The sequence below is a fragment of the Mytilus edulis genome, chromosome 4 (genome assembly GCF_963676685.1).
Source record: "Mytilus edulis chromosome 4, xbMytEdul2.2, whole genome shotgun sequence".
NCBI lineage: Eukaryota > Metazoa > Mollusca > Bivalvia > Mytilida > Mytilidae > Mytilus > Mytilus edulis.
The window spans coordinates 26573696-26597673 of NC_092347.1; the positions used below are offsets into that span (position 1 = coordinate 26573696).

The following is a 23978-nucleotide window of genomic DNA, read 5'->3' on the forward strand; positions in this document are numbered from 1 at the left end:
GTTTCGCACTCTAACTTTAGTAAAAGTGAATGGAAATCTATGAAATTTTAACACAAGGTTTATGACCACAAAAGGAAGGTTGGTATTGATTTTGGGAGTTTTGGTCCCAACATTTTAGGAATTAGGGGCCAAAAAGGGCCCAAATAAGCATTTTCTTGGTTTTCGCACTATAACTTTAGTTTAAGTTAATAGAAATCTATGAAATTTTGACACAAGGTTTATGACCACAAAAGAACGGTTGGGATTGATTTTGGGAGTTTTGGTTTCAATAGTTTAGGAATTAGGGGCCAAAAAAGGGCCCAAATAAGCATTATTCTTGGTTTTCGCACAATAACTTTAGTATAAGTAAATAGAAATCAATGAAATTTAAACACAATGTTAATGACTACAAAAGGAAGGTTGGTATTGATTTTGGGAGTTTAGGTCCCAACAGTTTAGGAATTAGGGGCCAAAAAGGGACCCAAATAAGCATTTTTCTTGGTTTTCGCACCATAACGTTAGTATAAGTAAATAGAAATCTATGAAATTTAAACACAAGGTTTATGACCATAAAAGGAAGGTTGGTATTGATTTTGGGAGTTTTGATCCCAACAGAATAAGGGGCCCAAAGGGTCCAAAATTAAACTTTGTTTGATTTCATCAAAATTGAATAATTGGGGTTCTTTGATATGCCGAATCTAACTGTCATGACTGTGTATGTAGATTCTTAACTTTTGGTCCCATTTTCAAATTGGTCTACATTAAGGTCCAAAGGGTCCAAAATTAAACTTAGTTTGATTTTGACAAAAAATGAATCAGTTAGGTTCTTTGATATGCTGAATCTAAAAATGTACTTACAATGTAGATTCTTGATTATTGGCCCAGTTTTCAAGTTGGTCCAAATCGGGGTCCAAAATTAAACTTTGTTTGATTTCATCTAAAATTGAATAAATGGGGTTCTTTCATATACCAAATCTAACTGTGTATGTAGATTCTTCATTTTTGGTCCTGTTTTCAAATTGGTCTACACTAAAGTCCAAAGGGTCCAAAATTAAACTTTGTCTGATTTTAACAAAAATTGAAATCTTGGGGTTCTTTGATATGCTGAATCCAAAAATGTACTTAGATTTTTTATTATGGGCCCAGTTTTCAAGTTGGTCCAAATCAGGATCTCAAATTATTATATTAAGTATTGTGCAATAGCAAGTCTTTTCAATTGCACAGTATTGCGCAATGGCAAGAAAGCCGTGGTGTAGTGGTTAGTGCATCGGACTACTAACACAAAGGTTCCTGGTTCGATTCCCGTTTGGGATGAAAATGTCAGGAACTCAATTTTCGGCTCTCCCTTGACACCATTTGAGAGTATGGTTTTGAGGAAACGATGATAGTCCGTTGGAAAGGGACGATAAATGGCTGACCCGTGTTAAGAGAGAGCCACATCTCTTGCACGTTAAAGACACCCTTGTAGATTTCGAAAAAGAGTAGGCTAATGCCGCTACAAGGCAGCACTCGCACCCGCAAAGTGGAAAGGGATTAATATAAGTTGCAAAACTTGTTTCCCAATCCACTATAAATAAATATGTTTAAACTAATGGCAAGAAATATCTAATTGCACAATATTGTGAAATAGCAAATTTTTTTTTAATTAGAGTTATCTTTCTTTGTCCAGAATAGTAAGCAAGAAATATCTAATTGCAAAATATTGTGCAATAGAAAGATTTTTTTTTAATTAGAGTTAACTTTCTTTGTCCAGAATCAACTTAAATCTTTGTTATATACAATATACAATGTATATTCACTTTTTACTACCAACTGATAAATTAAAATTATCTTTACCATTCAGTGATAACAAGCAGTTTTTTTACATCTTAATATTTTATGATGTATTTAAATGAGTAGTTATTGTTGCAAACTCCATTAGAAATTTTAATTGAGATTAGTTTTGGAATAAGGGAAAGGGGGATGTGATTAAAAAAATTGGGTTCAATTTTTCTCATTTGAAATTTCATAAATAAAAAAGAAAATTTCTTCAAACATTTTTTTGAGAGGATTAATATTCAACAGCATAGTGAATTGCTCTAAGAGAAAACAAAAATTTTAAGTTCATTAGAACACATTCATTCTGTGTCAGAAACCTATGCTGTGTCAACTATTTAATCACAATCCAAATTTAGAGCTGAATCCAGCTTGAATGTTGTGTCCATACTTGCCCCAATCGTTCAGGGTTCAACCTCTGCGGTCGTATAAAGCTACGCCCTGCGGAGCATCTGGTTTTCTTATATATCACTGTTATGAAACTGATATTTGATATTGTACTTCCATAAAGAAATGGAAAACCATCTAGGTCGTGTAATTAAAATTGAATGTACATCCTTGCTACAAATTACAAGTCTTGGGTTTGTTTAGGTAATTATGCCCATGCGTATAGTTTTCTTGACTTCAAGGGGTATCAGATTGAATGATTGCTCTGGATTCCAAACTTCATTGATTAATTTGAAACTCATGAGATCCTTTCTATGTCTGTCTGCTATTGAGGGTTATTGTTGTTGCATAATTTTAAATCATATGCATCATTTGAATTAAGGTAAATGTAGTCCACAACGTAAAGGTGTAACTAGAACACCCCCGTCAGCCGAAATGGAGTCTTCCATATTATCACTTCGAGGTGTCTCCCTTATACTTTTGTCAATTCTGAATCAAAATATGACGATATGTCGAGAAAGATTAACTCGTTCTGTCGATAGACGTCATATTATATTAAAAGCAATTGCAATTTAAACGCGATTGCAATTTAAACAGAGGAATGTGTACGAAAAGGAGTAATGCCCACTGACCCAAAGGAAATTAAATATTTTAAGAGTTAGAAATGGGATTCCTCCTAGAATTCACATAGAAAAAGAGGCGATAAGGTACGAAGTGAAATACCTTCTCTCACTCTCAGTGACTGCTGTGGAAAGTAAACTTGGAAATGATAGTTCAAAAATAGAACACAATAATTACATTATTCATACACTTGTATCGATGATGGGCTAAAGTTGAATAACTATTCAGATTACGTAATCTTTTTACATTTGCAGTTGATTTTTGAAAATAATAGTATTATACTAATACATGTACAAATGATGTATCAATGAAAACAATGACAATTGAATTGTATCCCTCAGAGCAATCATGCTCTTTGATGAAAAGTAATGTCCCTTGGAAATACAATGTACTTATTATTTGAAAATTACATTATAAGCTCTTACACATGCACAATTCTTGCCAACATGTATAATGGTTTATATCAGAAATGTACACAATGTATCTGACAATATTGAAAATCAGTGCAGATAAAATGTTATTTTAAAGAGGTATGCACCTTGGAAAAATTGATTATATTGGAAATTGCATTGCTTTTGGGCAAAAGCCTTCATTTCTCTTTAATATTTATAAAGCAAAATGTGTTTAGTTTATAATGCCTTTGGACATTTGAAATATTATCAACATTGTGGACATTGCAACTCCGTTCTTTTGTTATTTTTTAGCTCTATTCTCATCAATTGGCTTTAGTTGACTAGCTGTTACGTCTTTTATCTTTTTAATATCTACCTTTTTCCATAAATAAATTTTATGTTGTGATTGTTTAGATCTTTTGGGCTTGCAGATTGCATCCACTAAAACAATATCATGGTCAGATATACCTGGTATAGATTTTATTTTTGTTATTAATGCAGGTTGGTTTGTGCAGAAAAGGTCAAGTAATTATCTTTCCTAGTTGGAAAATCAACCATTTGTTCAATGCCTAAGTTGTTCAGCATATCTATAAATGCTTCATTCAGCTCCTTAGAATACATTGAGCCAGATATATTTTGCTCAGGCCATTTTATGTCTGGAAGGTTAAAGTCACCACAAATTTATCTTGCAGGGCAGTTTTTGGATATGAAGTTCAGACACCAGTCCTCAAATGTGTGGAAACTGGAGGTATAGTACATTTTGTATTTACAGAGTAAAATTAACAATCATTGACAATGCTACCATGGCTTGAATTATCATTAAGAATATCAATTTCAAATAAAATAGACACATTTGTTACCTAAATTAAGATATAAAAATCCATCAGTATAGATGTGTTAACTAAACATAACTATATACAGGTACTGTTGTAAAGGTTCATTTGATGATACAATGAGAAGAAAGGACCATTGAATATGACAAAAATATCTGAAACATGGTCCATTTAGTCATACAATAAACATGATAAATATGAATAAAAATTTCGTAAGGGTTCTGGGGTTAACCCAGTGTCTCGCCTACTTTTGCTGTTAATCGCAGGCTCAACAAAAATGAGGAAAAAAATCAATAAAAATAATCTCAATACTATCTTTTGATTGTAAGATGCTTCTGTCCAAGTTTGTTAAAAATTTAGAATAGTTTATGAATGTTATAAATGTTTTAAAAGCTTTAACTGCAGACTGTATCTAGTGTTAACTGTTAACTGGAAGAAAAGTCCATTTACAAGTAAAATACGGAAAAACAGGAATTTTATTTCTGGACACTATCTTATGATCATAAACAAGCTTCTGTCCAAGTTTGGTAGAAATCCAGGATAGATTAAGAAAGTTATTAAAATTTCAAAAACTTTAACCACAGAGTGAATATTTGGACGCTGACGACGACGGAATGTAGGATCGCTTTGTCAACAAAAAGGAGATGTGTGTAAATGTAAATGAAACAGACACCCAACAACCTAACTGAACAATAACTAGATACCTCAGTTAATAAATGTGTACACAATACATGGATTGTTTACTTTAGCTTTTATTTTATATGATTGAAAGGAGTTTTTGCAAAATTACAAAATGTTTTATAGGTTTTGAAAATAGCTTATTTGTAAATTGTAGAAGGTGGACTTGAAGAGATGTCGGATAGTCTGAATGGTTCCAAGATCATGTACGCTTACTGCAAAATACTGGATCCCAATACAAATCTACCAAAATATGTACTCATTAACTGGGTAAGTATCTTATACTGGATCCCAATACGAATCTACCAAAATATGTACTTATTCACTGGGTGAGTATCCTATACTGGATCCCAATACGAATCTACCAAAATATGTACTTAATAACTGGGTGAGTATCTTATACTGGATCCCAATACAAATCTTCCAAAATATGTACTCATTTGTACTTATTAACTGGGTGAGTATCCTATACTTGATCCCAATACCAATCTACCAAAATATGTACTCATTAACTTGGTGAGTATCTTATACTGGATCCCAATACAAATCTACAAAAATATATACCCATTAACTGGGTAAGTACATGTACCTCATACTGGATCCCAATACAGATCTACCTAAATATGTACTCATTAACTTGGTGAGTATTTTATACTGGATCCCGATACAAATTTACCAAAATATGTACTTATTAATTGGGTGAGTACCTCATACTGGATCCCAATACAAATCTTCCAAAATATGTACTCATTATTTTGGTGATTACCTCATACTGGATCCTAATACAAATCTACCAAAATATGTACTCATTAAACGGGTGAGTATCTTACACTGGATCCCAATGCAAATATACCAAAATATGATTTGATTTGATTTTTGGTGTTTTAACGCCTCTTTATAGCACAGCATTTAGGCTATTTCGTGGCAGCCAGTTTTTATTGGTGGCGGAAGCCTGAGTGCCCGGAGAAAACCACCTACCAAAATATGTACTCATTAACTGGGTGAGTATCTTATACTGGATCCCAATACAAATCTACCAAAATATGTACTCATTAACTTGGTGAGTATCTTATACTGGATCCCAATACAAATCTACAAAATATGTACTCATTAACTGGGTGAGTATCTTATAGACTGTGCAAATACAAATCTACCAAAATATGTACTCATTTAGGGGATAAATACCTCATACTGGATCTCAATACAAATCTACCAAAATATGTACTCATTAACTGGGTAAGTACATGTATCTTAGAACATAGGATAAATCTATCAAATTATGTATTCATGACCTCAGTAGGTAACTCCCAGAGGATTCATATGTTATACTAAAATATTAACTTAGAATATTTACACTTTGAAGTAAGGCATTATTTAAGCTAGACAAAATACCATACAATACTAAGACAAAACACACTGGTAATGGGGATCCTTATTTGTATTGATTGATTGATTGGTATTAATGCTGTTTCCTGCACTTTTGTGCTATTTCATCATGAAGACAGTTTTTATTGGTGTACGAAGCTGGAGTGGGGTACTCTTATTGCAAATCATCCATCCAATTACATTAAAAACAGGCACACCTGATAATATCATACCCCAGATTGGCAACTCTGTTACTTTGTCCATGTAAATACACTGAGATTATGTCTAGTTGTCAATTACTGTCAATGTGTATCTCAAAGCACTCATTGTCATCAGTAAATCACTTTTATTGTCTATGTATTCTTAACTGGGTACTTATTAATGTTTTACTTTTACAAATTGGGGCTTGGATGAGAGAGTTATCTCATTGACACTCATACCTGATCTTCTAATATCTAATTAAACCATAAACTGAATTGAAAGGAAAGGAAACTACATAGAATTCTGAATAGATCTCTCTTTAGTTGTAATTCCCTATTTCCTGTAATTTTCAAACAAAAAACGTTAAGGAAATATTCTTCATTATGATCATTTATTCATGTCTGAGAAATGAATTACATCCTTTATAAAATTTTCTTTAATCAGTTAAATTATGCAGGTATACAAATATTGCATTTGTGTCTGCAAAAAAAAATTATGTATACATTTGTATCATTTGTTGAAAGCATACATGTATATAACATGTATGTATCTCTGACACTATACAGGCTACACATATTGCTTTAAGTATGAATATTAAAAACATTTCATACTTTTATAAATACCATTTGATTAAATAGAGTGTTGTATACATGATACATTATGATACATGTAAGAGTACAAGATAATCTACTTTGAGTACATATTACATGACATATAACACTGTGCTGTAGGCTATAGTATAGGTAAGTCATCACCTTATCATACCTTCTACCAGGAATGTATGTTATATCTGTCAATATTACCATTATAAGGTGGAGACATTACACAATAATACACAATTTCTGTCACTTAAACATATGTAAAACAATTTTCATTTAAAACTCAATGTGATGATATAATTGGTTCAAAATATTTAGAAATCCAATAATATTTAAAAAGTAAAATCACAAAAATACTGAACTCAAAGGAAAATTCAAAATGGAAATTCTCTAATCAAATGGAAAAATCAAAAACTCAAACACCAAAAAAATCACAGATACACCAAATAAAGATATTTCAGGATAAAAAAATATGTATTAGGTAAATCTTTGATATAAGGGCTTCCTGACCTTGATTTATGAATTTTATTCCTGTCTGTCAACATGGTTAAGAGAAATATTAATGGACCATTGAATGACCAGGATATCTAGTTTTTAGAAGAAATCTTGTTTTATATGTATACTGCCAGATAATAAATCTATATAATTCTATTTGTAGCAAGGTGAAGCAGCACCAGAATCCATGAAGTTTAAATGTGCAAACCATTTACCAGATATTCAGAAATTTTTTAGGGTAAGAAATGTGTTTGGTAAAACTGAATAAATATTGTACACAATACACACAGATTAATATTGGTTAGCTTCATATATCTAACATTACAATCCAATCATAAAGAACTTAACCATACATTGAAACACTTACACAAAGTTTCAAATGCTTTATTGTCTAGAGCATATACATATAAATGAATGCTCTATTTTATAGGATAAACACAAAGTTTTCATTGCTCTATTTTATAGGGTATACATATAGTTTTCAATGTTCTAGTTAAAATGATTTTTATTTATAAAAGGGGCATTAGCTGTCAAAATCATGTTTACTGATTTGACAAAAATCATATTTAATTGAAAACATACTTTCACATATATCAAAATTACGAAAGTCCAAAAGAAACAATTAACAATGCATGGGAAATTCTGTTAATTCAAATGATTTGTCTTATTGACTTGCATGTCAATATTAAATTAACGTTGCTTTTATAGCTTATTTTGACGAAATTGACTGCTAATAGTGAAGTATTTTTTCTACATCATTTGAATCATATTTTAATTTTTAGTCTAATTCATAGTCTGTGTAATGTTTCTTTTTCTAGGGGTTACATGTAGTTATTAAATAAATCTCTATTTTCTAGGGTATACATGTAGTTGTTAATGCTCTATTTTCTAGGGTATACATGTAGTTATTAAATAATGCTCTATTTTCTAGGGTAGACATGTAGTTATTAATGCTCTATTTTCTAGGGTAGACATGTAGTTATTAATGCTCTATTTTCTAGGGTAGACATGTAGTTATTAATGCTCTATTTTCTAGGGTAGACATGTAGTTATTAATGCTCTATTTTCTAGGGTAGACATGTAGTTATTAATGCTCTATGTTCTAGGGTAGACATGTAGTTATTAATGCTCTATGTTCTAGGGTAGACATGTAGTTATTAATGCTCTATTTTCTAGGGTAGACATGTAATTAATGCTCTATGTTCTAGGGTATACATGTAGTTATTAATGCTCTATGTTCATGGTGTACATGTAGTTATTAATGATCTATTTTCTAGGGTAGACATGTAGTTATTAATGCTCTATTTTCTATGGTGTACATGTAGTTATTAATGCTCTATGTTCTAGGGTATACATGTAGTTGTTAATGATCTATTTTCTAGGGTATACATGTAGTTATTAATGCTCTATTTTCTAGGGTAGACATGTAGTTATTAATGCTCTATTTTCTAGGGTAGACATGTAGTTATTAATGATCTATTTTCTAGGGTATACATGTAGTTATTAATGCCAGAACAGAAGAAGACATAGATCCAGATGATGTGACAAAGAAAGTGGCAAAATCTTCAGGATCAAACTACAGCTTCCATAAAGAAAAACCTAAACCTAAAGATGATAGTCCAGCACCTGTGGTTTGTTTTGTTTTAATATAATATGCTGTAGAAATTGTGATATCATGTTTGATAAATATAGATTTTACCACTGTCACTAGTGTGATAAGATATTTATCCAGTCGTGACATTTAAATTTTAAATTTAAAATGCTAGGCTCCACAAGCGTTTGAAATATTTAAAATTAAAAAAATGTTGAGAGTGGAAAAATATTGTTTTACACAAGATTTGGTAGTGGAATCTGTTTCTGTAAATATTTTTTTATAGATATGCACACAAATATAATCCTTCCTTTTGAATGATTTGCAAAAAGATTGCCGAACTGGCTCAAGCTAGAAAATCAAAGATAATCTATAAATATATGCTTCTTGTATCGTAACATTTAGTTTGAAATAAAAAAAAAATGAAGTGCTCTTAAATACAATTTTATTTCCTTGTTGTAGGGATCAGTTTACCAGAGAACAGTTGCAGCTAGAGATATTAACACAAAACAGAGAGATCAGTTTTGGGCAGAAAAAGAGGTAATATCATTTTATGTTCCCTTAATTCAATACACTGTTATTGAAAATAAGATCATTCCTCAGTTCATTTATGCTAGGATCCATTTTTTTTTATCACAATATAATTGGAGTCTTGAAAAAAAACCACCCAATAAAGCCAAAACCATTTCCAAAACATTTTATTCAAAGCTGTGCACATTTCTTCCTGATTTACCTTGATTAATAGAAAAAGATACCTTACCTGTATTACATCTACACATTAAACCTTTAACCTTAGCACATGGAAGACATTATACACAAGTTTAAAACAAATCATTTGCTCGTCACCCATGTGGTGCTTGAAGAAAACACTGGATAATTGCTGAAAAATGTACCCCAAAATGGTAATGTTTGCGTATACTGAAAAGTGTACCACAAAATGGTAAGGTTTGCACATACTGAAAACATATATGTGTTAATTGATCTAAAAATGTTCTGTCCATCAATAAATGATCAGAAAGAAGAACAAAGAAGAGTTGAAGAAGAAAAGAAGAAATCAGGGTTAGAAAAAAAGAGACTTGACCAAGAGAGGAGGGAACGTGAGGTAACACAGTGTGTTGAACGGCTTCACTTTGTTTCTTGTAGATGTATCCTATTTATGTAGTGCATGCTTATCTTGTTTTGTTTGAAATTTATTCAAGGTACTTTGGTCTTCTTTTCTATCTATTTGGTGTCTCCTTTCTTATACTGTATACAATTATTTGTTCATATATGTATGCAACTCATAAAAAGATTACTTAAAAAAATTTACTACTGTGACAAAGATAAAATTTTTGTTTATTTGTAAATTCAATAATGTTTGCATGCATTTATTAAAATAAACACAAAAGTGATATTAATTATAGCAATTTTAAGATATACTATATACAAATATATACTATAGAAATTTAAAATACAATTTTTTATTTTTGCTAAGGCAATTTCTTGCAATGATATTTAAATCTCAAAAAATTCAAATTTTTCAGTAATTATGATGAGAATTTATACATGAGCATATTTTTATATTATGTGTGAATTTAATTGTTTTCTGCATTTATAAAAAGAAAAGATTGATTTTCTTGTTTACTTTATGTGATTTATTATTGACATGATGTTCTCTCTCAGTGATATAAATACATCTTGAATGCATGTTTAACATGTTCCAAATACTAATATCTGATAAAATTTATCTCTGTATGTTAAGTTCATTATTTAGCATGAATATTTTACATTATACCAGGATTTTAATGATATACTACTGGTGTCATTTTTACTAATACTACTAATTTGATATTTTTGTGGTTTTTTTCTGACTAATAATTTAAAAAAATGTTTTACACATATCTTTTATTTATTTAGATCTAGAATCTATCCACATTTATATTCTTACAGACATAGCATATTGTCAAATCATTAAAAAAAACTATAATACACAGTCTCTGAGAGACTGATACCCCATTTAACTTATCAAGTAATTGTACAAATGAACAAAATAAATCCTAAAGTCATCAAAGTCTGAGAATTAATCAATTCTTTTACAAACGTTAAAAGTATTGATATAATTTTTAGTGAAAAATAAATGAAAATTACCTCTTTTTCTCAACTAAAATTTGAAAGCTTGCCCTAGAAACTGTAATCTTTGTTTGTGTAGCTTTATACAGTATTTTTAAGTAGAATTCTAGTTGAGTGAGGCTATTTACTTCTTTAATGTATGCATATTTATACAATATATTGTTATAACTTTATTTTATTTTCTAGTGTAACTTGCTGTTGAACTATTTGTAGTGCCCCCTGCTAGGTGAAGGGGGCTAACAGTGTTACCCTGGAACATCCATCCTTCCCTCTGTCCCATTTTTGTTTCTGAATTTCCAACTTAAGTTTGATTCCAGTTTTATAAAGCTCATACACAAAACTGAGAACCAAAAATCACCTACAGAGATCACATTTTGGAGTAATTTACTCGCTGTTCTAGTGTTATGCCCCTTTATAATTTTTAGATTATTTCGTTTCCTTACTCTTACTTATGTTAAAATCATGCAAATTTTATAAAACACAAAACACAATGCTTTGAATCACAGTAATTGTCTAAGAATTTACTCAATCCGCATTATTAACAAACACAGACCATATTTGAATTTCGGTAGCTATACTTTTACTGTTTTGAGTTGGGTTCCTTTTTAAACGGAAAAAATACTGATTTTGCCTTATATTTATTAGCGCACCATCATCATCAATTAATACTTCATAAAATCTTTGAAATTTATGCCTTGCTATTTAAACCGATTTTCCATTGACTCATGTTATCTAATGCTCAGAACTTAAATTCCATAATCAAGTTTCGTTTTATGTTGAAATTTGTTTACCTGTCTTCTTATTTCAAATTTATACAATATTACTTATATATACAATGTACAAATTCATTATGGACTCATTGGCACTCACACCACATCTTCTTATATCTGTATAAAGCATTACTGATCAATTGTGTGAAAAATACAAGAATGCCTCTTTTTATAAATGGTTTTGATGTTCATCGTAGCTTTACATAGATATTTTTTCTATATCAAGAAATTGCATTTCTATTTGCATTCTTAAATTTGTGTTGCTAGGTTTCTTTCTCATTCACTTTGACTCCAGATATCCTTTTAATCAGATTTTATATTTGAGTGCTCAGGTGAGTTAATATACCACCACATTTTCATTTAGTCTCAATAGGGAGCCTATATATTTCCTGGACCGAGCATCTATCCATTTGCTAGTCCTTTATCAAGTTAAAGTTAAGGTTAAATTTGCTTTAAGATGAAGTTTTGGTCACATCAACTTAAAATGTAGAACACATGTAAATTATGATGTGAATCTTTTTAAGGTATATGCCAAATCATGGTTTTTGACTTTGATTGTCAAGTTCATGGACATTGAAATGTGATAGCAGGATTAGGACATGGTGTCATATTGGAACACTTTTTTCATGTTGTTGAAATACCAACTCATTGAAACATACCACAGATCTCAATTTATTCATAATTACAAGATTAAAATCTATATTTAGAAAGTCTTACTAACTGATACTTTTTACTGAGCAACTCAGAAAGAATTTTAAAAACATGTGATTACGAAGTATTATGCTTGGATTTCTATAAATATTCAAGTTACTTTTTTACTGAGATTTTGGTCTAGCCATAATTTCTGAGATTTTGGTCTAGCCATAATTATTAGATTTTGAAAAAGTTTTATTAGATTTATTTATTCTTGAGACATACATTAAATTTTGAATTAGAAAAAGTCATGTCTATGACGGAGAGGAAAAAAGTTGATTATAGATGTATTACCTTGAACTAGAAAATTTTGAAAAACGAATCAACAGTTTGATAATGACACTTATATGTATTCTTTAAGAAATAATATACATGTAGTAAGAAATTGTTGCAGCCATAACCTTTGAAAAATAATGACTTTTAAAGTGATTTTTTATCCACAATGAGACATAAGAATAATGCCTGTACCAAGTCTGGAATATGGCAGTTGTTATCTAAGTTACTTCGATATGCATAAAATGTACATGATATGTTCTTTAATAGTTCATAAATGCAATAAAGATTTTGAAAACATATTCAATGTAAGGAAAATATATGTTTGATTGTTGTATGTTTTATATATTGTCTAATAACAATCTTCCATAGAAAGACTAGATTTTATGGGTTAAGAATAGGTATTATATCCATTTTTGTATCTATTCTTTAACACAATAGTTTGCCATTATGCAGTCAAATAAATAAAAAAACTATTATAACTTCAGAAAAAAGAGGCAGAAGACAGGGACAAAGTGGTGAAAGAGAGAATGAAAGTAGTTCATGAACAAAAAGTCAGAGAAAGAAGAGCTAGTCAGATAGATAATGAAGAAGAAAAGAAAAGATGGGTAAATAATTATTGGAAAATGCTTAAATGTTTTACATATTGTTATGCCCCCTCCATGGCAAAGGAGGCATTAAGTTTTACCCTTGTCTGTCTGTCTGTCCCTCCTTATGTCTCAAAATTGGTTTCTGTCTTTAATTTTAGTTTGCCGTAACCAAATGTTATGAAACTTATACACAATGCTTATTTTCTCACAACACAGGTCAAGTTTTAATTTTGGTGGCCTCACTTTTACCATTCTAAAGTTATGTCCCTTTACAAGTAGAAAAATTGCTGGCATTTTTCGTTTCTCTTCTTTAACTTTAGTTTGTCTCAATCAAATGTTTTGAAACTTATTCACAATGCTCATATATTTATTATAGGAAGTTGAACAGAGCAGTCAGGTGAAGGATGAAGAAGAAAGGGCTCATAGGAGTGAAATAATGAGGAAGGAAAGAGCTGCAGTAAGTCCATACATTTATATTATTACTGTGTCTGTGAACATTTTATTTTTTTCTCCAATTCCATAAGTTATGAAGATTGCAAAATAAGAAGGCATCAACTGTTAATCAATCAGAACTACAATTTTAAAAGTGAACACACATTCAAATGAACTTTGTACTCAGATTAGTTTTATAGAAACATGGAAAGATCCTGATATTGGTTTCCCTATACAATACAATGTCATATACAAGAACTTTAATGAAATGAGAGATTTGGTATAGTCAATAATGCATAGCAGTACACATAAAATATAAGGAACCTAAAATTTTGTAGGAGGCCACTAAATTAGCTTCCACATCAGCTTCCAATGCCAGAAATTTATTTAAGAGGCGAGAATCACAAACAGATGAAGATTCAAGGCGAGCACCACCACCTCCAAGGTATTAAATGTACTTCTTTTAGTTAGCTAGTTCTTTGTTGTAAGCATTTATTCTATCACTTCTTTGCTAATCAAATATATACAAGTTTATTGTGTGAAAAGATAAACTACTAAATGAAGCTTCTTTGAAATGATGAATTTTCCAACATTCGTGGCAATCCTCAAATGAAAAAAATCCCCATTTTTAAAGATTTTATAAGCCAAGTAAAAATTTGCAAATCTAGCAGTGATTAAACCAGAGGATGTGATTTTTATGCCCCACCTACGATAGTAGAGGGGCATTATGTTTTCTGGTCTGTGTGTCCGTCCTTTCAACCGTTTGTCCCGCTTCAGGTTAAAGTTTTTGGTCAAGGTAGTTTTTGATGAAGTTGAAGTCCAATCAACTTGAAACTTAGGATACATGTTTCCTATGATATGATCTTTCTAATTTAAATGCCAAATTAGAGTTTTTACCACAATTTCACAGTCCACTAAACATAGAAAATGATAATATGAGTGGGGAATCTGTGTACTATGGACACATTCTTGTTGTTTATACAATTTTCCCTTTTCAAGACACTTAAATTTAGATATTTATGATATGAGGATTGCCTAGCTTTTTAAATATTTAATATTCAATTGTCAAGTGTGGAGAAACAGTGTGTCAAACATGTTTTGGTGGAGGAATCTGTTTCGATTTTCCATTATATGTAGACAATCTTTAACTTTATCATTCAAATGTCTGCTAAAGGATGTGTTCTTTAAATGTGACATGATCACCTTTTTCTTGATGTCACTGTAGGAAAATTGACATCATAATTAAATTTTGACCAACAAAGAACTGAGACCAAATGAATCACATTGATTATAAATAAAATCAACAACTGTTCCGGAAAATTTTTGAGAATTGAAGAGCTTTTGACTTTGAAAATATTGATATTATATTCCAGAATTATCAGCTTTTAATCATTTCAGATATAAGGTAATTTTTCAGATAACACTCATTTAGTCTACTTAGCTCTTTATTAAGATTGTTGTTGGGATAAGTGAATGTTGGCTCCTTTTCGATTTCTAAAACTTACTAGTCTAATTATCCAGAGTTATGGAACTTTTTACAGTAATATTTTAGGTTATATTTATATGCCTTTAGTTATTATCAGGCAACTTTTTCTACAGGGCCATTTTATTCTTTTTATATGCAAAAGAAGGAGGTATCATAAGCTCCTTGTGTAGCTGTTTGTTATTATGGTATAATCGAGGTACCATAAATGTTTCTTTTAAAAACTACTTGTAACAAACATTCCAATCATTTTAGATAGTTTATGTCATGATTTAAAACAAAAAAATGAAATGAAACACATTATTTTGATAATTATATATATTTAAGGGGGCTCGCGGGTCTAAATGAAATTTTTTATTTAATATAGGATTTCTCTATATTTTTCTATAAATGAACTTTATCTTATACGTAATAGAAAAATGAAATAAAAAAATGGGGTCACCGTTCATTTACGCTCACAATCTGCCTTCGAAAGGAGCATACATTTTTGTTAATGTCCTTTTTTTCTGTTGAACTAATAGGAGAAATAGCGGTAATATCGAAATAAAAAAAGAACTAAATTACAGAATTCGCTTAAATTTTACAATTATTTAGTCTATGTACAGCTTATTCGAAAACAACAATAAAAAATATAGGTCACCGATGAGTTAAAAAAGATATTTCAATTTTTATGCCAAAAAATGGCATTTTTGCACCAAAGGGAGATAATTTGAAGCTTTTTCAATGATATCTACATTTTAAAAGTCCGCTGGGGCCAACACGAATTGATTTTTTGGAATGACTTTTGTACCATATGATAAAGTAACAGCTATTTAAGGTAATCAATAAAATTTGTAATGAAAAATTAATGTTTAATTTTTTCTGAAAATCTTGTGCCCGCGAGCCTCCTTAAGTATGGACTTAAATTGATATATCTGAAATCATCTTGAAGAAATATTCATGTGTTATTACTTTTTATAGGAAGCTGAGAGGAGATTTCCTGTCTCAAGGAGAAAACAATGATCAACCAACCAGAAAACAACCAATACAGTTACCAAGAGAAGAGGAGCGAAGTCCACCTCCTGGTCGACAGCCATCACCTCCTAGGCGACAGCCATCACCACCACGGCGGGATCCATCACCACCAAGGAGAGAACCATCACCCCCTCCACGACAGCAATCACCACCACGGAGGGAACCATCACCTCCACCAAGAGAGCCTTCACCCCCTCCCAGGGAGCCATCACCACCACCCCGAAGTCCTTCACCACCCAGACAAACATCACCGCCCCCATCAACAGAGAGTACACCCAAAACCAGAAATTTGTTAGCAGAAGGAATGCCTCAGAGACAAGATTCAGATGAAGAACAAGATGTGGATGTATGGGAGGATGGTAAGATTGTATTTCACATGGGGAAGGGGGAAAACAAATGTCTGTATGTATTTCACATGGGGAGGGAAAACAAATGTCTTTAGTATTTCACATGGGGAGGGAAAACAAATGTCTTTAGTATTTCACATGGGGAGGGAAAACAAATGTCTTTAGTATTTCACATAGGGAGGGAAAACAAATGTCTGTACTGTATTTCACATGGGAAGGGAACACAAATGTCTTTAGTATTTCACATGGGGAGGGAAAACAAATGTCTGTACTGTATTTCACATGGGAAGGGAACACAAATATTTGTACATGTCTTTACATGGGGAGGGAAAACAAATGTCTGTATGTATTTCACATGGGGAGGGAAAACAAATGTCTGTACTGTATTTCACATGGGAAGGGAACACAAATGTCTTTAGTATTTCAAATGGGGAGGGAAAACAAATGTCTGTATGTATTTCACATGGGGGGGGGGGGGGGGGGAACAAATGTCTGTACTGTATTTCACATGGGAAGGGAACACAAATGTCTTTAGTATTTCACATGGGGAGGGAAAACAAATGTCTGTACTGTATTTCACATGGGAAGGGGACACAAATATTTGTACATGTCTTTACATGGGGAGGGAAAACAAATGTCTGTATGTATTTCACATGGGAAGGGAACACAAATATTTGTACATGTCTTTACATGGGGAGGGAAAACAAATGTCTGTACTGTATTTCACATGGGAAGGGAACACAAATATTTGTACATGTCTTTACATGGGGAGGGAAAACAAATGTCTGTACTGTATTTCACATGGGGAGGGAAAACAAATGTCTGTACTGTATTTCACATGGGAAGGGAACACAAATATCTGTACATGTCTTTACATGGAGAGGGAACACAAATATCTGTACATGTCTTTACATGGGGAGGGAAAACAAATGTCTGTACTGTATTTCACATGGGAAGGGAACACAAATGTCTGTACATGTCTTTACATGGGGAGGGAAAACAAATGTCTGTACATGTTTTATGTTGATTATTAGATGGTAACATTGTATTTGTCATGGGGAGGGAAAACATTGTATTTCACATGGGGAGGGAAAACATTGTATTTCACATAAGGAGGGAAAACAAATGTCTGTACATGTCTTTACATGGGGAGGGAAAACAAATGTCTGTACATGTCTTTACATGGGGAGGGAAAACAAATGTCTGTACATGTTTTATGTTGATTATTAGAAACTTGTTAAAATAAATAAATATGTATTCAGGGTTTTCCTAGGGTCAATGTTTTATTTCGCCTAAACAAAATTTGGTTTGCCACTCTCAATTTTTTTTGCTAACTATATGTAACATAAACTGATTGTTATTAAGGACTTGTTTTCCTTCTTGCTAACACAAAAATCAAGTTTCCAGCATTGTTGTTTCTTTTAGTATTACTCTTCATATCTGTTTCATAATCTACATTGTTATATACGACCACTATATTAGAACAAAAATTTCTCATGATTTTTTAATGATACTGTAAAATTTGACTTCTGGGAACTAAAGATCAAGCTTCAGAGCTTCAGTATATTAGATATGTCCTGCCTTATTAAAGGACAAGTTATATAAATCTTTTAACTTTTGGCCAATTTCCTCAAACAACAGTTTTCTTTGCGATAGCCATTTTTTAAACCTAAAACCCTGGAGACCCAAAATGTTGCTTAAGATAGGTGTGCAGATTAAACGAAGTAAAGAACATACCCTCTTCAAAACTATTTTTTTTATCAAATTGGAAAAAGAAACTTTAAGTAGACATGTGACACCATTTTACTTCTCATTTTCATAAAATAGTATTATAATCACATTAATAGACCTTTGTTGCCAATTTGTATCAAATTCAATCAGCTGATTATTGATTTCTGTCGAAATAGATACCCCTGACGAGTTCAAAGTTAGAGAAATCTGAAACAAAATTTACAAGATGGACAAAGTTGAACATTTCTATTTCATTTACCAAATTCTTTCACCAGTCATGATTTTAATTGCCACAATTATAATTTTTTGGCAAAATGAAAAAAATTGTAACAGCCAGCAGACACCCTGATAAATTTCTTCTCTTATTAATTTATTATGTCACCATATTATTAAACTTTAAAAAAAAAAATCTTGAAAACAATGTATAATAGAAAAAGATTTTCAGTTTTTTAATTTTTGTTCTTTAAATTTTACTGACCTCAGAGTGATGGGCCATTTGTTTAGGAGAGTAAGAGCAGAACCTAATTTTTGGGGTTAAAAAATAATGTGGTCCTAGAACTAAAGACTTTTTTTGTTGAGAATTTTATAACAGTGTATGAACAATTTAACAGCATTTATTAAATTTAACAGTTTAACACATTATAAATGCTTTAATTTTTAGAGCCAGAAACATCAATTCCAGCTGTTCAACATGAAGAAACTGTTCAATATGATGAACAAAACTATCAACAAGAAGAACAACCTACAGACGACCAACAATACACAGGGGCACCAGCAGGAACACCAGGTGGCACTGCAACAGTTACAGCACTGTATGACTATCAAGCAAGTAAGTAAACATAATAATTAACAGATTACTGGTTAAATGAACATTTAATGCCTGTCCAAAGTCAGGAGCCTCTGGCGTTTGTTAGTCTTGTATGATTTTTTATTTTAGTTTCTTGTTTATAATTGGGAGTTTAGTATGACATCCATTATCACCGAACTAGTATACATATTTGTTTAGGGTCCAGCTGAGGGAAGCCTCTGGATGCAGAAATTTCTCGCTGCATTTAAGACCCATTGGTGGCCTTTGGCTGTTGTCTGTTCTATGGTCGGGTTGATGTCTCTTTGACACATTCCCCATTTCCTGTCTCAATTTTATTTAACAGTTTTGTGGAATGTAGAGTAAATTATGACTGTAAACAGGGGATGAGCAAAGCCGAGTTGCAGTTAAAATATGGAAACAAAATTAGCTTCAAGTGTAGGATATATATGGAAACAAATTAAATGCATCTGATCAGTTGACCAGTTTGGACATTGATCAATATATTAATAAATAAGAATTTCCATTGAAATAGATATAAAAGTTTCAGAATATTGCTGTCACCTGCTGCAGAAAGACATCATATTTCTTATCTACACACACATTTATTGAAGAAATTATACAACTCTATCACATAATAGTCAATATAGTATTCATTGAATGTTAATACACTGCTACTATTTTGTTGAGTGTATTTTCTGTAGTATATTATTTTATTTTATTATTTTTATAACACTTGTTACATATCTTTTATTGTCTGTGTATTGCATATGTTATTGTTTAATAATAATATTGTCTTTATGCTATATGCCCTCCTGGGGCCCTAATTTGGTAAATAAAAATATTCTATTCTATTCTATTCTATTCATACTCTAGGAATGAGAAAAAAAAATTGAAAGTTGACTATTTAATTACTGTAAATTCAGAAATCATTGCATGCATATATTATAAATTATTGCGATTTTGTCATTTTAGACTAAAATGCGATTTTAATTTTTGAGATATTCAGAAAAATCCTCTTTAGTTCATATCAAAAGTTTCAAAATGCTAGTTTTATTTATTGCGATTATAACCCTGTCACATTTTTCGCAATAATAAAAACATCACAATAATTTCTGAATTTACAGTAGCAAACCCCTATCATTCCCTTAATTTTATAAAAATTGTATGCATATCCATATAATAGAATGAAAATGAAGTAATGGTTCCAAGTTTAACTTTACAAATGTTTATGTTTCTATTATTAACAGCTGATGACACAGAGATAAGCTTTGACCCTGGTGATATTATAACAAATGTAGAAATGATTGACGAAGGATGGTGGACAGGAACAGGACCAAGTGGACATACTGGAATGTTTCCTGCTAATTATGTGGAAGTCGTGGAATAAATTTAATATAATGCAAAAGTTTCATTACTTATTATCAACACATAGATTGGAAATTTATTTTAAAAACAGGATTCTGTATAGTAATTTAATACCAGGTTTTTATTTATAATCAAGATTGCATTGAAATCTGACATTGCAATAAATTTCCATTTATTTGTCATATTGTCAGTTTTGGATTTCAACATATTTTTTTATAGTTATTCCCTAAATTTCTTCATTTCAAATTTGAATAATAAATCAGATTTCTCATTGAGCATTTTTAACTGAAAACCAACTTATCAAAGTAAAATCAGAATATATCAATAATATCACATGAAGTACTTAGAATTTTATCTAGAGCTATCTAGGTTTGATTATTGTCACAAAGTTGATGTTAGTTGTATATTTGAGATCCTTCATGTACTTTTATATTTTATTATGTGACCAAATCAACTGGATTGATTACTTTATAAACATTTGCTCATTTTATAGCTATATTAAGCGTTGCTTCATTTTATACACTGACTCAATGTTTACGTCTCAATATGATTAGTGACAACTATTCATGTGAGTTATAATTCACTATTAAAATGACAAATCCATGAATTTATTTAAATGGCCTTTTCTTACATATCAGAGATTTGATAGTACAGTTACATTTGTGACAAAAACTGTTTATGTAAGTTATAATTCACAATTGAATTAACAAATCCATGTATCTAAATGGCTTTTTCTTACATATTAGATTTAAAAGTACAGTTAAAATAACCAGATTTATTTTTAAGCAAGTTCATTTTGTTTCTTACTCTTGATTTAGAATTGGTATACCAGTACATTTAAAAAACCTAATTTGTTATGGATTTTTTTTTGTGGCAAGCTTTTTATGTACTTGATATAAATGTATGTTTTTATGTTCATAATGATTTTTCAGTTTTCTGAAATAAGAGATGCCCTATAATATGAACATTAACTGAAATCCACATTGACAAAGTTCAGGTATGATTTTCTTTTTCTGTTTTTAGATATTTTATCATAATTCAATGAATTATGACGTAAATTTTGAAATTATTTTGAATAAAATAAATGAAAGTCATGGTTGCACTACTGAAAACTATATCAGTAGATTTATGGTGATTGAATGTAAGCACATTTGGAATGGTATACTCATAAATTGGGATTTTTTTTTGGTGTTGAATGTTTTTTATGATTTCATGATTTGCATGTAGAAGTATGTTTTAACTACTTTATATTTGATATTTATTAAGCTGACTGTATAGAATATGATCCAAATAATTGAAGAATTGATGTGGTTAAACTGTTTAAATGATAGTATATTTACTGTGGAAACATGAAAATTTTAGTTGTTTGCAAATTGCAGTTAAAAATCAACATGTGTAAGATATTTCAGTAATATTTGCAGCACTTTTTTTTTAATGGTTGTTGTATTTAAATTGTATGATTGTATACAACTAGTTCAAAAGAAATCTATACTTTGCATATTAAGATAGAACATTATATAAAAGCCTTTTGAAAATAGTCTTAGTCTTTAGAAGTTAGTGCTTATCATACCTGTTGACTCTTTTTTTATGGTATATATACATAATTTGTATTATTTTTATAATCAGTTCATATTAACTGAAAGCTTGAAGAGAAGATGTTGAAACACATGTATGTTCTATGCAAATAAATAATTGGTGCATTTTAAAAGAATTTCATAGACATTTAATTTGTTAAGAATACATGGTATGTGAGTGATGTATGATAAAACCAGTACGATGATTTTGTAAATAAAGAATTGTAAAGTATTATGTCTTATATTTAAGCTGCTAAAAATACAGATTCTCGTGGTATTATGAGGATGTTGCATTTCCAGTAGCTTTGATCACATAGTAATAATCAAAGTGATGGAAATCACTCATGGAAAGATTAGAAGAGTAGTTTGAATAATTTCATATTAAGGTATGGTGGGGGAAAATGAACATTTATAAAGCACTATTGTTGAAAATTGCATTTACAACAGGTCTTTAGAAGGAAACTTGCTTTTCCAGTATGAGGATAAAATGAGCTCAAATTAAATAATATGGGTCTCTTAATTTGCACAATTTTATTTAAACTGCAGTTTATATGTTTTCGAAATTATGTTGCCGTTTCTGAACATGTTTCAAAAAAACAGAAAAAAGCAAAAAATCTTCTAGTAAATGTTACCAACTATCCTTGTAAGACATAAATCTGGACCAACAGCTTTAAACTTTAAAGTGTCAACAAAAAAAATTGAAAAATGTTGTTATGGGCCATTTTGTAAGTTGAAACAGAGGTTATAGGGCATTGAAGATAAAACGTTTTAGAGTGCCTTTTGATCAATTTTTAAAGTATTTTTCAACACAGGGTTTTGAAAATGTACTTTTTCAACGTAAACCAATTAAAAAACTTATCTTATTGTAATGTGGATTCTTTCTTAATTGCAAAAATATATATTCACTTCTAATAAAAATTCAAATGACTAAAATGGACAGAATGATTGATGGGAAATAAACTAATAAACAATGGTTTGTTATAATTAAAAGTTTTAAATTTTTAAAACTGTTTCAAGCCAATTCCTGATGAAACTAGAGGCTCTAAAGAGCCTGTGTCGCTCACCTTGGTCTATGTGAATATTAAACAATGGACACAGATGGATTCATGACAAAATTGTGTTTTGGTGATGGTGATGTGTTTGTAGATCTCACTTTACTAAACATTCTTGCTGCCTACAATTATCTCTATCTATAACAGTACTTTCTGTGGAAAATGTTATTGAAAATCTTCAAATTTTAAGAAAATTGTTAAAAATTGACTATGAAGGGCAATAACTCCTTAGGGGGTCAATTGACTATTTTGGTCATTCTGACTTATTTTTAGTTCTTACTTTGCTGTACATTATTGCTGTTAACAGTTTACCTCTATCTATAATAATATTCAAGATAATAACAAAAAAACAACAAAATTTTCTCAAAATTACCAATTCAGGGGCAGCAACCTAACAACCAATTATCCGATTCATCTGAAAATTCAAGGGCAGATAGATCGTGACCTGATCAATAATTTTACTTCCTGTCAGATTTGCTCTTAATGCTTTGGTTTTTGAGTTATAAGCCAAAAACTGCATTTTACCCCCATGTTCTATTTTTAGCCATGGCGTCCATCTTGGTTTGTTGGCCAAGTTACTGGACACATTTTTTAACTAGATACCCCAATGATGATTATGGCTAAGTTTGGTTAAATTTGGCCCAGTAGTTTTAGAGGAGCAGATTTTTCTAAAAGATTACTAAGATTTACGAAAAATGGTTAAAAATTGACTATAAAGGGCAATAACTCCTAAAGTGGTCAATTGACTATTTTGGTCATACTGACTTATTTTTAGTTCTTA

General features: G+C 30.7%; 1 protein-coding gene across 2 annotated transcripts in view; it reads left to right on the forward strand.

The window, feature by feature from the left end:
* LOC139521796 (drebrin-like protein B) overlaps positions 1-22377 on the forward strand; it is a 24350-nt gene extending 1973 nt beyond the window's left edge. Inside the window, exons 2-13 of one of the 2 annotated variants that reach the window (XM_071315426.1) lie at positions 3887-3942; positions 4863-4975; positions 7529-7603; positions 8853-8996; positions 9419-9496; positions 9972-10058; positions 13290-13409; positions 13768-13848; positions 14162-14268; positions 16267-16679; positions 19060-19227; positions 20454-22377. In XM_071315426.1, coding sequence (XP_071171527.1) covers positions 3887-3942; positions 4863-4975; positions 7529-7603; positions 8853-8996; positions 9419-9496; positions 9972-10058; positions 13290-13409; positions 13768-13848; positions 14162-14268; positions 16267-16679; positions 19060-19227; positions 20454-20593 — 1582 coding nt within the window. In that variant the 3' untranslated portion in view covers positions 20594-22377. The remainder of the gene's footprint in view (positions 1-3886; positions 3943-4862; positions 4976-7528; positions 7604-8852; positions 8997-9418; positions 9497-9971; positions 10059-13289; positions 13410-13767; positions 13849-14161; positions 14269-16266; positions 16680-19059; positions 19228-20453) is intronic. The other variant, XM_071315428.1, reaches the window with a different exon arrangement.
* Positions 22378-23978: the final 1601 nt, after the last annotated feature.